This window comes from Ornithodoros turicata, chromosome 3, assembly GCF_037126465.1.
Source record: "Ornithodoros turicata isolate Travis chromosome 3, ASM3712646v1, whole genome shotgun sequence".
Taxonomy (NCBI): Eukaryota; Metazoa; Arthropoda; class Arachnida; order Ixodida; family Argasidae; genus Ornithodoros; species Ornithodoros turicata.
Genome location: NC_088203.1, coordinates 5,072,836 through 5,087,287, shown reverse-complemented (window position 1 = coordinate 5,087,287; position 14,452 = coordinate 5,072,836). Strand labels below are relative to the sequence as shown.

The 14,452-nt window shown below is 46.9% G+C and overlaps 1 protein-coding gene across 2 annotated transcripts in view; it reads right to left on the bottom strand.

The window, feature by feature from the left end:
- The window catches only part of LOC135387864 (cubilin-like), a 180,116-nt gene that overhangs the window by 66,619 nt on the left and 99,045 nt on the right, over positions 1–14,452 (bottom strand). For both annotated transcript variants that reach the window (XM_064617049.1, XM_064617050.1), the window contains 3 exons: positions 10,441–10,652; positions 7,701–7,908; positions 6,430–6,638 (listed from right to left, as the gene is read on the bottom strand). In XM_064617049.1, the coding sequence (XP_064473119.1) occupies positions 6,430–6,638; positions 7,701–7,908; positions 10,441–10,652 (629 nt within the window). The remainder of the gene's footprint in view (positions 1–6,429; positions 6,639–7,700; positions 7,909–10,440; positions 10,653–14,452) is intronic.

Sequence of the window (14,452 nt, the reverse complement as noted above, 5' to 3'; positions counted from 1 at the left end):
TAAGACAAGGGGACAAACAAAACAAACGTCTTGCCCTGCGTTGTACGTTGTTTGTTCGTTCGTTGTTGTTCGTTGTTGCTGTTTGTTCGTCCCCTTGTCTTAAAACCAAGTTTACCAGTGGCAGGACAATTGGGCAAAGCGTCTGCTCATTGGTGTATAGCCGAGGGTCGTACTGAAGACTGGGAGATGCTGGATTCGAACAGAGAGCCGAACCAAAAACCGTATTAACCTTCATTTTTGGCCGACCGGAACTGAACCGAACGAAACAGTCGACGCCATCTTGGAGCTGAACCGAACACTGACCGTTAGAAAATACCGGTACCTGGTTCAAATAACGGTTCATACGGAACTAAGGGCGCAACTTTGCATGTTTGTGCACGAACATAAAAACTGCTTTTTTTTCCTTCGTCTCTTTTTCTGTACTTCTTTTATGTATTAGCTTTGTAGTCTTCCTATTTGCTTGCCGATAAAGTCGTGCCCTGCAGGAGGGCTCTGGATTTATCTGGGGTTGGGAAATAATAACTACAAAGATAGTAACTTAAAACTGTTACGACAATATGGTAATGACTAGGGGGTCAATGGACGGCATTCATGAAGTGACATATAGCCTCAGCTATACAAGGTGTCCACCCTAACTACAGAACTGATCGCTGACACATAGCGCGTGTGAGGCTTATATAAGCCCCTTACAAAGTAAAGGGCAGCCGCCCCCATGCTGGCCCACAACGAAGAGAAACATACCCAAGCATACCAGGTATTCGAGACTACTGACTGGTCATCAATAATTTTCAACCGACTTAAATGAGTTAGGCCTAAGGTAGCAGGTTTGGTTGACTGTTATAACAATATTCTGCGAGATTCTGCCGAACAACACGGTGGGTTAGATCACGACCTACTCTATACTAGAGACCTGGACAACCGGCAATCGCCTATGGGCAGGGGGCCGTATCTAGGGTGTGGCAGGTTGTGGACAGGTGCCATGGGCGCCAGGTGAACAGGGGCGCCATTATGTGGTCGGAATGTGCAGGTCGGGCACTCAACCTGGCACATTCATAAATGATCTAAAGCACCAGCCATTAGAGAGGTTACAGTGCGAAACCTAGTGAGTGCGGACCACACGAAAACGCATCCCCAAGAACATCATGCTAACCATGTTGCCATGGGCCGCAGGTAGCTCTAGATACGCCACTGCTATGGGAGAGAGCGGGTCACGGGATAGTTACGGTAGTGGCAACTGCAAGCGCCACATAGCATTATTGGGGAGAGGGAATGACACTTCACCCTCGCCACCGCCTATTCGTGCTTACTAAGTGCTCTATTGCTAAGCGTGCTCTATTGCTAAGCACGCGCTTTTCTCTCTCTTACTGCTTCGTCGTTGTCAACACAGCCCAACCATGCATTGCCGCGTTTTCGGCAAGTCACGTGGTAACGAATAGTGCGAGCTAGCGCCAAATCCCCATAGCCAAGCGGCGATTGCCAGAACTACTACCCCGGTGCTGGGAGCTTTGCGGGATGTCAGGTCTTAGTATAGTAGTAGGTCGTGGGTTAGATAACCACTGCGACATGTGCTACGCGCTGGGGCGGTCAACCCAAACGGTAATTCATGGTTAGCTCCTGTCATAAGCACTACTATTCTTGTCTTCCCATATCGCGCAAAATCTTTCAAAATCTTCGACCGTCACTTCCTATCCACGTCATGAACTGTTACCACACAAAACGGAGGAGTGTGCTCTAACCCGCCGTTGTGCTTCAGTCTTACCCGTGGCTCCTGAACCGTTTGGAAAACACCGGTTCGAACCATTATTGCCCTTCCGGAGCTAAAACCGGAACTGAAACCCTTATCTTCGAACCTAAAACCCGGACCAAACCGATAAACGTTTTCTGTTCGACTCTCTGAATTCGAATCCAACAACCGGCTGTCACAGTTCCCTTGAAGTTGGCCCGACGACCGCACACTATGCCCACCTCCCCTGTCCCCCACTCCTTCCTGCTGTCCTCTCTCCCAGCTGTCTACGTCTGTACGCTGCTCATAGCTACAGTTGCTTTGAGACGCTAACACGGAATTTAAAAAAAAATCAAAATTCACGAAATTGCTGCCTGTGTCTGTTTCAATGTCTTCATTCCCGAAACGTAGTCCATGTTCAGACAAAGTAATGCAAATTACGATGTCTGCAGTCGTGAGGACACCTTATAGGACGGCAGCTGATGAAAAGGCACCGGAAGTTGGGATCGAACTCATTCCTTTCAATCTCAGGTGCTGCGTCATATATCGATTGCTTTTGCTCGATACCGACATACTTCAACAGCTATTAGTATGTTGTCGTGTCAGACTGGCCGGACTTAGGGACCCAAGCAGCACAATGTACCGAAAGTCGAGTGCAATAGGGGTGGACGGTATGTGTCTTATCAATGTTCCTTAGTTTCACCAGTTCGTTCAAGGTCTTCCACCTACCCGCCCACCCCTATTGCACTCGACTTTCAGTACATTGTGCTGCTTGGGGAAAGTAGCGAGCAAAACAATCTCCTCATCAGCTCGCGTGACGTTCCCGTGACGTTGTAGTAGGACGATGTGGGTGCCTCTCCTCACGTGTTCTCCGCAGCGGGAACGACCGACACAAGTCACTCACACAGTCAGGTGGACGCCATGTGAACGCCCCTCTTGTCGTGAAGACGTCACGTTTCCAGCAATGCTAAGTGCCACTTCAGTGAGCCTTTAATTTCAGCTTTCAACTTTGTTTTCAGCGAAACAGGACAAAGCCTCTTCCTTGATGTAGGGGGCAATTGAGAGCGAGAACCGAAAGTGGCGCCATCTTACGTCTTCTCCGTATCCTTTCGGTGTTGTCGTCTTTATTGTCCTCTGCATCATAGAAGGAACGACCTACACAGACAAAAACGGAGGAAGTACATGCGTTTGCACTGACACTCTTTGAGAACAGGCAGGCAGCGGATGCCTATAGGGGAGTCTTGAAAGGGCCGGTGTGTGTCGCTAGAAGTCGGCCCAGGACGCACATTTCCCCAGGGCGTCAGTCGTGACGTTGCCCACATACGTGAGGCCGACAACGGCAAGCCCTTTCACCATCACCATCACCACCACCACCGCCGGTGTGTGTAGGCTGTCGAGGCATCAGTATATCGCGAAGGCCGACAAAAGATGCGGTAGAGTTGTAGGTGGTGCTCAAGCATGTCTACTTTCAGATGTGACTCTAACTTTATACCTGTCGGAGCGTGGGTGCGTGCTTAGTGATTGGTGCAGCCTGAAGAATGAGCATTCGCTGGCGGTTACAAGGTTACGCCTAACATTGTGAGGAGGTGAGTTCGAACCCTTCCTTGTGCTGTGTGAGGTTTTCCCCCGGCAGACTCTCCGGACTGATGTCATCAGAGTTCCCCTGAAGTCGGCCAACGACGCGCACTATTCCCCTGTGTCACGCCCTCTTCATCGCCTCTGCATCTGTCCACCTCTGTGCGCCGTCATAGCCACAGTTACCTCGCGGTGTTCTTGCGGAGCAAAAAAAAAAGTATCGTGTTATATGTTCGCAAATGTACCACGACGCAAATCTTTGGACAGAGAGAGAGAGAAATACATGATGACGATGATATGGGGATGACTTCCGCTCATTGAGCAGAATGCTACCCATTGCTATTGGGGAAAAATGAGAGGATGGTGATGAGGATGATGCTGACGACGCTGACAGGGTTTTAGAGAGAGTCGATCAGGCCGGTAGTTTGCAGGAATTTGATGAAGGGTCGCAAGACGGACATCTGCTTTCGTGTGTCCCATGGAATCTTTGGAGACGATGTCAGATGGTCCTAACTTCCTCAACAACAACGCATAGATTCAATAGTGTAAATTTTTATGCTGAGTCACCATCAACCCTTGACCCAAGACCTGCACTGTACACCAATACATGAAGCAGAAGTTCTAGTCATTTTTTCGTAATGCTTCCTTTGGAAAAAAAAACGTTCCTTGTCACCTAGGGCTTTGTAGAAGGCACAGGAAATGCACATTATATTCATTTACAAGATACAACATAAAATGCATTGGGTTATTTCTTATCCAGTAATTCATGCAGCCTACTCAGAGTCCAACGAATCATCTCACTACCAGTACTTCCCGCACTCTGAATCCGCCGTGGCCATCATCATCGTACCCTAAAGCCTACATATTTCGCTCCCAGACCTACTATTCCCTCCATCTCCCCAAATGTCTTTCATACTCTCAACACCAGACGCAGTCATAAAGCAACGTCGCCACCATTTCAAAGGCGCACGCAGACGACACACCAGACCAGAGAGAGAGAGAGAAAGCGAGAAAAAAACATTTGCAGCGACGTCTGGCGCAGAGCTTTGAACCTCCCCTCCAATGCAATATAGGTAGAGACTCCATCGGCGCGTTATCAGTAGCAATCGATAGATCGATTATCGTGCGGCAGAGGCGAATCGCACGTTCGCCATTCAATACACACGTCTCTCGCAGCGCTTATGATGGGCAAGACACGGAAGAAGCTGAGCGTCGTCGGCGACGTGCTTCGTGTTATGATTAAATGGGACATGACTAGAGTGCTTTCTTTATTTTATTGTTACTTCTAAGGGAACGGAAGGGAATGCAAATGTAGATTGTGCAAGAGAGTGCTTGGATGACGACTGAGTCGGGGGCTGTGAAGGGACGTTTATGAGGCTGTTTGAAGTGGTGTACGCTAGTAGTATAGGGTAGCGGGGCATTTGGGCACAGCGGTGTATCTGTTAGTAAAGTTGCTTTCGTCGTTGCATCATGGCCGAACGAAATGACAGGAAACCATGTGCGTAGTAAAAGATTTTCCTACGTGATACTCTCTGCTATGGTGTTGCGAGGAAGAGCAGATATGCGAAAGGCCGCCAAGAAAAGAAATGGTGCGCTCAAGACCACAATAACAGCGAAAAAGGTATGAGACACCAGGAAGAGTGCTTCGGCATGAAAGTCTGATGGTATTGTCTAAGCAGCACGGTAGACGTTACCGCATTAGTATGTCCCGCCATTGGAAGAATGAATCAAAGAGGGAGCCTCTTTGGATAGAAATGTAAAGCCGAAATGACTGCTGCTCATGTGACATCACTTTTAGTTTCTTCATTTCGGTTCTGCCGCCATCTGGACAGAGACGCTCTCATACTATGTGACTTTCCTTTCTTGTCCGTACTAGATCACACGTGAAGAACTTGTTAGCCAGTATCCTGAAAGCGCCGTATTTCACCAGAACGGCCACAGATGGCGTGAAGTTAAAGGACGACCACAGAGCATTTCTGCCTCCTCTGTGCTGCGCCCCATAGATGAAACCCCCCCCCCCCCCCAATGTGTGCTCAAAATTCTAAGACGATAACGGGGGCAGTACACATTGTATTGTCATGGCATTTGAACTGAGCTTTTTTTTTTTTTCATGTTGAGAGCCGATCAGATTGGCCATTGCTACGTTTGAGCACATTGGTTGCGATGGTCATAACGTTGCCCACCTAAAGCATGGCTGACTACCGCTGGTTGTTCCATCACTAACGCCGGCTGCAAAAAGACTATGCTCTCGCCATGAGACGAGAAGCAGATTCACTGTTCTGTTTCCCTTCCTGGCAAAGAGTTATAACTTATAACGCGAATTTTAGGGGAGACGTGGTACTCTTTGTAATGTTGAACTGCATGTCTATGCACGGCCTACATTTTGGGGTCAAGCCCTCCCCCTCTCTATACGCTACTACCAGGGGCTTGGAGAGGGGGGGAGGGGGCTTGACCACGAAATGTAGGCCACCTTGTATGTACCGCGCCAGTGGCGTGCGGTCACCACCGTGCTTTGTAAATGTGGGAGCAAAGATAGATTTTTTGGTGCCACCTCCACATTCCCCTGCCCCGAGAAGAATTTCTGGCTACGCCCCTTTCCACTATAGAGATACATTATTCGCCGCTATGATGAGCACTCTGACACCTCAGCCTCGAAGTGTCACGTTTCAAACTCACCCTAACGTTCACCCCAGCACGGCTTACTTCGGCATTGCTGTTGCTTGGTCAAGGCTTGACCAGGAACTGAGTCAGACGAGCAGACGCAGTGCACGTAACTGTCGTCCCATTAGAGAGGGAGAGAGAGAGGACACAGGTCGTGTTGTTTGTGGACCACTGAACCAAAGTAACTCTAATAGGCCCCGGTTCCTTTAGCAAAGTTAACTAGAAAAATAACAAGTTCCTCAGAAGTTACTGGAAGTAGCGAGTTCAGTTAAAAGTTACCAAAAAACGGTAATTTAGTTACACTAACGAGTTACCGCCAACACACGGTGTTCACCTTGGTGACATTGTACAGTGGACGTATGAAACGGACCGCCACAACCGGTGCACAAATTATAATAACAGTGAACTTACCAATCTACAGGTACGGATAAAGCATGGACCAAGTTCCTAGAAGAGTAATGGGTACTAACCGAGGTTGACGAACTTTTCGCTGAACTCGAACCAACCGGCAAAGCCCCGGTTCTGGCTGTCGGCCATGCGCTGCAGCGTCGTAAACTCGACGTACAGCGTCTCGGCCGACGAGTAGACTACCAGGTTGCGCTGCTGTCCGCAGTAGGTACCGATCAGAGGGTCTCGGGTCGTGTTGCCGTCGTAGATTTTCACAAGGTCAAAGGGACAACTGCACAAAATTTGGCACAGGTCAGTTACCCCAAACAAATTTTACACTGTGTAATACTCCTAGCACACGACCATTCTGAAGGCCTTTCCAGAGAAGCACACCTGGCGGAACGGCGTTCGTGCCCATTGACACAAGATAACTAGAGCCTGAAGTTTTTCGGGAAATATTTTTTTCTAAATTCGGGGGGTAAAAATCGGGTAAATAAACATGTGCACTAAATTCATGCGAATTCGGGTGAAAAAACTTCCAGTATGCTAAATTCGGGGTGAAATCTTGCTCAGTTACTCAACTAACTGTAGTGGTTGCTACAAATGGTGGTGTAACTGAATTTTTCTGCCAAGCAAGTAAATTAATGCATTCCTACAGACATCCCAGTGAGGGCAATTTGCCAGGTAAAAATCGGGTTTCACCCTAAAGAGGCAACCTTCAAATCGGGGTGCAAATTCGGGGAAGAATCGGGTAAAACCCTAAAACTTCAGGCTCTAAAGATAACGGAGATTCTCCCTTTACTTGCGGGACTTTTGCTTTCTTTTAGAAAAGGAGATCAGCTACGTCCTTTCCGACCGGGCGTAAACTGGAACACACCTTCCGTCGATGACTAGCAGATCCCGATTACAACGCAAAAATGCCTATCTTTAAGATTTTTATCAGTCCACAGCATATCGTTTTTCAAAAATTAGAGGAGCACTGTCTGATACGAGTGATAATAAATTCAATAATTTCGAGCGAACCCAAGCAGCACAATGTACTGAATGTCGAGTGCAATAGGGGTGGACGGGTAGGTGGAAGACCTTGAACACACTCTTGAAACTAAGGAACAGTGATAAGACACATACCGTCCACCCCTATTGCACTCGACTTTCAGTACATTGTGCTGCTTGGGAATGTCCTCGGCATCCCCGCGCACGCCCGCATGGGGGGGGGGGGGGGAGGGGGGAATATACATTTATTAGCGGGAAATGTCTCCCAGACCAAGGTCGGAATTGTCTCGAATGTACCGAGGTACCATAGCTAGAGTACTCGTCTCAGAGTAGCGTACACAACGGTGAGAAAGCCACTTACTGAGAACCACCGTAGAAGAGGTCGAAGTCTAGAAATTCAAGTCGCACCCGCTGTCCTTTGCTGCCCAAGAACCTGTACCGGCACTGGAGGTTCTTGGGGTACACCCCAGGGTACGTGGGAGAAAAAAAATCGCCCTCCCGCTTCTCGTCGCCGTGAATCGTAAACTTGCACACGGCTCCGGGTTCCGGTGTCCCCACCTGAAACCGAGCTAGGATCGAAAGAGAACCTTCATAAGACACATAAGTTGTTTCAATGTTTCCGGTTCAAGGTATATCGCGTAGCACGCCCGATGGTATAATACTAACAAGGGTACCCATGAGTACCTTGTAAAACCGCGGTACCGTCGGAACGTCCCCGGGGTACTCAGAACATCCGGGCAATTATCGAGACTTCAATTTCTTATTCGTCCCTTCTGAACACATATTAACCTAACCCAGTCGTTTCTTTCCTTTTGTTTCTCTTTTCTTTCCCTTTCCTTTCTTTTTGTTTCTTTTTTCTTTCCCTTTCCTTTCTTTTTGTTTCTTGTTTTCTTTCCCTTTCCTTTCTTTCTGTTGCTTTTTGTTTTTCTTTCTTTCCTCTGTTTCGATCCCCCTTTTTCTTTTTCCTTCCTTTTCTTTTTCGTTTGCCCCTTCCCCTTTTTTTTCGGAATAGCAAGCCGGCTCTTTGCCTGGCTAACCTTTCCTTTCTTTTTTTCTTAATAAACATATCCCCCCCCCCCCCAGTCGTTGTCCACGCTCTAAAAATGGAACACGTTTTTCTTGTATTACCATAGCCCCTAAAGAAACGAACATCACGAAAGTTATTGGCTACGCAAGTAGTGAAAATGGCGGAACACCCAATCTTTATATATGATGAGCACCGCACTTTATGCTCTCCTTGTGTCGCGAAAGCGGAGCCATCGTCATCGACTGAAATATGGGTTATTCCTTCCTTGTCTTTTCACCAGGAAATAAAGAAAAAGGGCGATGAAAGAGGACTACAAAGTCCGAAGGAAGACTCTCGCTTTCTAGCATGTAATTTGAAAGGAACGGAGATAGGTTCTGCCCCATTTCGTTGTACGCGAGAAACTCTGCTAGAAATAGCGATGTCTCAGAAACGGAACACTGGCAATACGCGATTATGTGTCGTCGTTGTTTCCAAGATACGACAGAATTTTCTACACCGAAGTACTGCTCCAGTTCAACAGAGTATAACACAACTACGAGGACCACGACCACATACTAGATAAAGATGAACACATGAAGAACAGGCTCCTCAGTCCTCACACATGAATTCACAGTCTCAACGTGAATTTTCAAATTGAATTGAAATTAATTTTGTACACAAAATGTAGATACCGCTTTATGGCGCTGCGAGCGCAAAGTGCTTGCGTTTTGGGCCGCGATGGAGAAAAACTGTTCCAAAACTCTTTGTCGCTGACTTCCTTTGCGCCGCGGCTGTACGCAGCGTGTAATGAGGTACGCTAAAGGTGCGTCACGTATTCGAAAGCTCTTTACTTAACGCCCTGCTTAGAACCTCAGGGTGTCGAAGTCATCGCAATTAAAAAAAGGGGGGATTAACACAATCAGTTGGAAGATACGGTATGTGTGACAAGCGTACCCAAAGTGAACAATGTACTGAACGTGCTTATACACTCTAAGAAAAAAAGGAGTAAAACAGGAAGTAATTGCAGCTTCCACTCCCCTAGTCTGCAATTACTCCCCATTTTAGTCCCCTAACCCAACATTTAGTCCCGACATTTACTCCCCAGGACTGCAAATTGTCACTAAACTTCGCGAATGGTCTCCTGAATGCAACAGTCTACGTAAATATGTGCCCTTGGTCAATTTGAACGACATAAGGCTGTATAACTCAGACAACGTAGCAATGTTCCAGCCACACAGAGTAAGAAACAGTTGGCGCATCTTTCTTTTCAAATTGTGCCCTAGTATGGCGCAAGATTTTATATCACTCGATATATCACCGTTGACGGTTTGCTTCAAAGTATTTTCACGCATACGCACCAATTATGTACCTGGGACTCTTACAACAGCGCGTGAAATGCGGTCTTCACTCGGTGACATTCATTTACTCCCGTGCATTTACTCCCGAAAGGGACTATTTTTTGTGGCAATGCAATTGCTCCCCAAAAGGAGTAAAAGTACTCCTTTTTTTCTTAGAGTGTAGGGCAGGACGCATGAACACCCTTGATACATGCTGTACAGAATGAAGCAACGTGCTGCGCGGCCATCTCATGTACTTTATAGCTTTCAGAACATATGTGCTGCTTGGGTACTACACGCTACGAAAATAAAATAACCCGAGCTTCTCTACCCCTATAGATTGCAGTCTACTCTACTCCCATTTACCCCACTGGCCCACTCCCCAGCAACTCAATTTTTTCTTAGCGTTCCTGTCCAGCCCTCAGTGAGGTGCAACATCGATTAATTTCACCCTTTGCAATGACACGGGAGGAGGAGGAGGAGGAGGATGTGTACGACCGCATCCGGAGCCTTTCCCCATTAGGGAAAGAAATAATCGGGGAATGACCTTCCACGACGATCGATGCAGCCCGGATGAAATCTGGCTCACGAAATCCTCCTCGGCGAAATATTGTATTTCTGCGTCACGGCAAACAGCAAATATTTTACGTCGTGCTGGATGCTTCTTTTTTAAAGAAATAAACCCAACGTTTCCGATAATTTCAAATATATTACACAACGACGAAATGTGTCTACAGAGTTAAAAGAAGGAACGGCACCTGCGTTGATGAAGGAGTAAGTTCCCTGGAAGACGTCCGCCGTGTCATTCTCGTAGTCGGTGTAGAATCCGATGACCAGAGTCTTGTGCATGGAGATCCGGCGTCGGGGAAACACACGGCCACAATAGCGGCCACCGAAAGGCGTGCTGATCAGCTCACTGCTTGGATCCTCAACCTCCGTGTACAGGTCCACGTATTCTCGGGTACAGCGACTGCACACGGTGTGAAGAGGCAATGCGTATCAGGGCTTATGCATTCCCATATCAGTTGCGCACCGACAGTACGTTAATATATGTTTGCTCTCGAACCTGGACCCCTTATTCTAGGCCCAGAAACGAACGCTGTGCTCAATACCTTCATCGGGTTCTTCTTGCTCTCTTTCACTCTGAATTATGTCGTATGAAGTTGCTCAATCTAAAGAAAAAAGAAAAGGATAAAGAAGAAAAGGATAAAGAAAAAAATGGCGTTCCTTCACGAATTTTTTGCGGACGATCTACCGAACGGATTTTTGTTCTGAAAACGGTTTTGGTATCTGGGGACCGAAAAGATCAGATGTTCTCATTGGAGCAACTTCGTAGCTTTTATAATTAAAAAGTTAATTATTGAAAGTTAATTAAGACATTGCCTTAGGAGTCTGTTAATGCCCCCCTAGGGAGTGCCCTTCAGCATATGCTATATTGCAATTGATTTCATCTCGGAAAAAGTGATTGATATATTTTTAAAAAATCTGTTCACACTTAGCGTGGACACCCTGTATATATATATATATTCCCCTATGTGTCAGCAGATATTTATCAAATACGGTTGCAGAATTTTGCTTCTCCCATTCGCTTAGAAAGGAGCCAATCTCGTTTCAGTGCCCAACATATATTTATTTAGTCGGACATACTACAAGTAGAGTCACTAAATAAGCTTCGCTTCAGAGTATCGACACTGAGTTCCAAGAGCGAGCATGCGCCATCTTGTTTCCGCGCCACGCTTCCCACGCGCATGCGCATTTTAGCGCACAATGCCATCTATCGTGCGCGGGTGAAATGCTCTAAGTGGACAATACATGGATTATCGCACAACAATCATACACGCTTCTCTATCCCACAGCGAGCAGTATGTTGCCAGTCCATTGGTCCTCAACTGGGGATGGTGCCGGTGTGGGTCGAAAACAAGATGGCGCTCCTGCTCTCCCTTGGAACTCAGTGTCGATACCCTAAAGCGAAGCTTATTTATTGACTCTAACTACAAGCCCCTGTTGGGGGCTCGACTGGCAGTGGATCACAATGTTTGTAGCAAAAAGACAATTACAGAAACGCAGTTCGAACAATGGAAAGCAACGGAATACACTAAGCAGGCAAAAGTCTCTAAACCCCCGATTTTTCTTTTCTCCGATAATCTAATCTCCTAGCCCCTACAAGAAACTGCTCAACGTTCGTTGCCCTTAATCTCATAATACCCACGGTCGGAGTCCATTCCAGTCATTTCCAGTTCTCTGAGAATGAAAGAATGAAAACCTCGCGTCGGACGTGGGTTAGAAAATTCCGTTTGACTGAAGGTTGATCCTACGCACCCACCTTTAATAATCTGATAGAAAAGCTTTCGTCTCTCAAGTTTAAATTTACGTCGAAAGCTGCCTAAATGAGCTCTTTGCAAAATGTCTCCCATGGAGTTATATTTCGTTCTAAGTGCAATGTCAGTTTGCGCAGAACTCGTGCTTATATGGGGAACACCCCATCCCCCTTACCTCTCCATCTTCCTGAAGCGCACTTTTGTAGCTGCTTTGGGCATGTGTTGCCAGCCATAAACTTCCATATTTTTTATCTCTTGTCAAACGCACTGTCAAAGCTGTCGCTAACAATTTCTTCATCCTAGCAAAATTTTTGTATGGAAGCAAGGCCAGAAGACCGTGAGTCTGTCGTGTGTTCTTTCTCGTCCTGTATTTTCCCTCAAACTCAAGGCAATATTGCCACGAATCATCATCGCGAAACTTCCAGGGCAGGCACGAAACGGTACATCTCATCCCGGCGCATGCTGAAGAAGAAGCAAGAAGCTTCCAGGCACATCGCCTGCTCTCTGGCAAACGCACGTGCTGTTTCTAGACTTTTCGGCGCGACGTTTAAATGCTTGTGCGCTCCAAGCTGGAGCATTTGGACTCAGTTGTGTTCAGAGAGCTATCACTCTTGTGTTTTGCTACCAAGTAGTCTAATAAACCGTTCGCTGTTTATTCGACGACTCGCCGACCCATTTCGCTTCGTGACAATATTAACGTCACCCACCTTCCCTTGTTCGCCGCAAAAGCCTTTTAATGTACTAGTCTCGTAAGCCGTCTAAAATATTGCTTAGTATTGAAGGTATCGAGGCTCACAAAAAATAACGTAAAGAACTTGCTTCACCAGTTACATTCAACGTTCCAAACCCATACTATTTCCTTCTCTACCTACATAAGGGTTGTGTAGCGAGGCACTACTACAACGACGCCTGCATGGACGCCTAATGTATTCGCGCAAATCAAGGACACTTTCCGGCCCGGCGTATGCAAATTAGCAGTTGGGTCAGCGGTGATTTTCATGAATAGAGAACAGGTACACGCGAATTATCAGCGGCTAGCAGCAGGGGGCGCGACGAGGAAGCCGGAACGCCGCAGCATAATTACACATGCAAATGTTTCCCACACGCTGTAATGGTACCTGCGAGTGTCGTTTCGTGAAACATCCTCGCAGTACTATCCCAGTTCGATAATAACGCGGCATATAGGATGAACCGGTTACAATCTTAACACCAGCGACACCTGCTGGAAGATTCTTTCTGTAGGCGAATAAGGCTCCTCATGGTTTTCGGTGTCCCTCTGTTGGTCTGTATCGCGAAAAGCAGGGGATACCATTCTTCTAAACAGCACAGTGTGCTTTATGATACAGTTTTCTCGGGTTGGATTGGATAGGGTTGATTATTTCAGCGACTTGACTACGACGTGTTAGATCAGCCAAACAGAGAAGAGACCCTGCATTGTAGCATGCAGAAAGATGCATTCCCAAAAGGCCGTCAAACGCTATGAATTGTACTCTACTGGCAAGCTAAAGCCTCCCAGAGATTGAGAAGGCCTCGTCTCCCCTTGTTATTTCTCTCCCTCTCTCTCACACACAAAATCAAACAAACAAACAATCAAACAAACAAAAAGGGCATACAGAGTGGTGGTGTCACCAGCTGCCACAGACGATTACAAAAACAGAACGCCTGTGGCTACGAGTGGCTGTCTATGTGGCTGAAGGCGGCTCGTTTGCACAGGTACGGCTGCAGAAAGCCAGGTTGTGGCCGGAGCGACTCCTAAGGATTTCATAACGTTCCAGTTCCGACCTTGTTTAGTCTATATGCCGTAAGTCATTTTTGGCATGGCTTGTATTGGCTAGTAGCCATCTTCGCGGCACGAAAAATTGCGAGACAAGTTCCCCACTGGTGACTTCTTCCACTGTACAGTTATATTTGTCCCTAGTGACGAGATTTCCGGTCAGCAGCTATTTCCGCGAAATAAGGCCCCGCGAATCGCCGCTCCACGTTTTCTCATTTCGTGTCTTTTAGTCCCGTCGTTTCCCGACGCACTTTAGAAATTGCATCTCTTTTTACCTCGAAGGTCACTGTACGAGACAGGTGTGAACAACTGAAAGGAATGCCAGCCCAGCGGATTACATGTAGATGATAGTACAACTCCCGTCAACCTTAATAATAACACTAAAAAAATAAAACGGCCTCGTTACCAAGCGCCATAACAGTGACCCTGGCGGCACTGTGGGAATGTTAAGTGCACAAAATACTTGCGTTAAAATGACAGAATAATTTTGTTCAACGAAGATTTCCTCACGGCCCCAAGTGTTGCTGTAATCGCGCTCGGACACGAGACCATATTTTTTTTTTTTTCGTGTTATTATTAAGGTTGACGGGAGCTGTACCAACGGGAACAACAATATAACAACAAACAATGAACAACAACTGAACAAAGAATAACAGATGACAGCTAATTGAACAAACA